The sequence below is a fragment of the Palaemon carinicauda genome, chromosome 14 (genome assembly GCF_036898095.1).
Source record: "Palaemon carinicauda isolate YSFRI2023 chromosome 14, ASM3689809v2, whole genome shotgun sequence".
Classification (NCBI taxonomy): Eukaryota; Metazoa; Arthropoda; class Malacostraca; order Decapoda; family Palaemonidae; genus Palaemon; species Palaemon carinicauda.
The window spans coordinates 44,833,746-44,834,713 of NC_090738.1; the positions used below are offsets into that span (position 1 = coordinate 44,833,746).

At 38.7% G+C, this 968-nt stretch overlaps 1 protein-coding gene across 3 annotated transcripts in view; it reads right to left on the reverse strand.

The window, feature by feature from the left end:
• The window catches only part of LOC137653562 (transmembrane protein 114), a 107,613-nt gene extending 106,983 nt beyond the window's left edge, over positions 1–630 (reverse strand). For 2 of the 3 annotated variants that reach the window (XM_068387069.1, XM_068387068.1), the window contains exon 1: positions 403–630. In XM_068387069.1, the coding sequence (XP_068243170.1) occupies positions 403–528 (126 nt within the window). In that variant the 5' untranslated portion in view covers positions 529–630. The remainder of the gene's footprint in view (positions 1–402) is intronic. The other variant, XM_068387067.1, reaches the window with a different exon arrangement.
• Positions 631–968: the final 338 nt, after the last annotated feature.

The window sequence follows — 968 nt, forward strand, 5'->3', positions numbered from 1 at the left end:
TAACACTGACGTTACGCAGTCAACAGCAATATAAGTTACTCTACTACATAATAGTTATCGCCAAGAACTAGAGCCAGGGCAAAAATTTCATGAAACCATGTAATAAATTTGGAAAAAAAAATTATAACTAAAAGCAATTATTGTCCCACTCCTCATGTCCACCTACACACTGGATGATTAAATTACAACTTGCCTACAATACCTGTTTTAAGGATGGCTATGAAAATTAACAACTTGTTGTTTAAACAAGTGGCGTACCGATTAAACATTTGTTCATTCTACTGCAGTTTGCTAACAGTCACGATATTAATAATTACTATTATAACAATAACAAGGGATAAATCTATATGCACCAAGTCCCTAGGAAGAGACACTGACGACCTCTCGAACTTGTGAACTCACCTTCATTTCATCACGGTCTACTTTGATGTACTGCCAATTATCTGTCCCGAACGCTATAGCCAACAGGGCTACGGACACCACTGCACATATCGTGGCTAATGATAGCGTTATAGCCGAACAAGGCATGGTGGGAAATTAATCACTACGAGAAGTTAGTGAAAGAACCAACGCACATAAGAGTTCCACTCAACACAAACTCTCACAGGGAACTGAATTCAATGATGTTTCTCGACTCTCGACTCGCACCTGTCCGCTAGAGGGCCAAGAGCTATGAAGGGATTCTTGGTAAACAACGTTTGGGGTTTTCGACTCTTGTTGTAGCTTCTTATTTAGCAGTTGCAACAGATTTAATGCTATTTTGTAATAAAATTTGTTGAGTATCAACTCATTTGCCAATAATGATAAATAGATGAACTTCCTTTGGTTTAGATTCGGAGAATGATGATACCCGTTAAGTTACTGCAACCTTCAGCGCTCTACAGAGTTTTCGCCCAGCGGCCTAGGGCATTTAAGACAAACTATATTATAAAGGTTGTTTTCTTGGTCCTGTCACACATTACAGGATA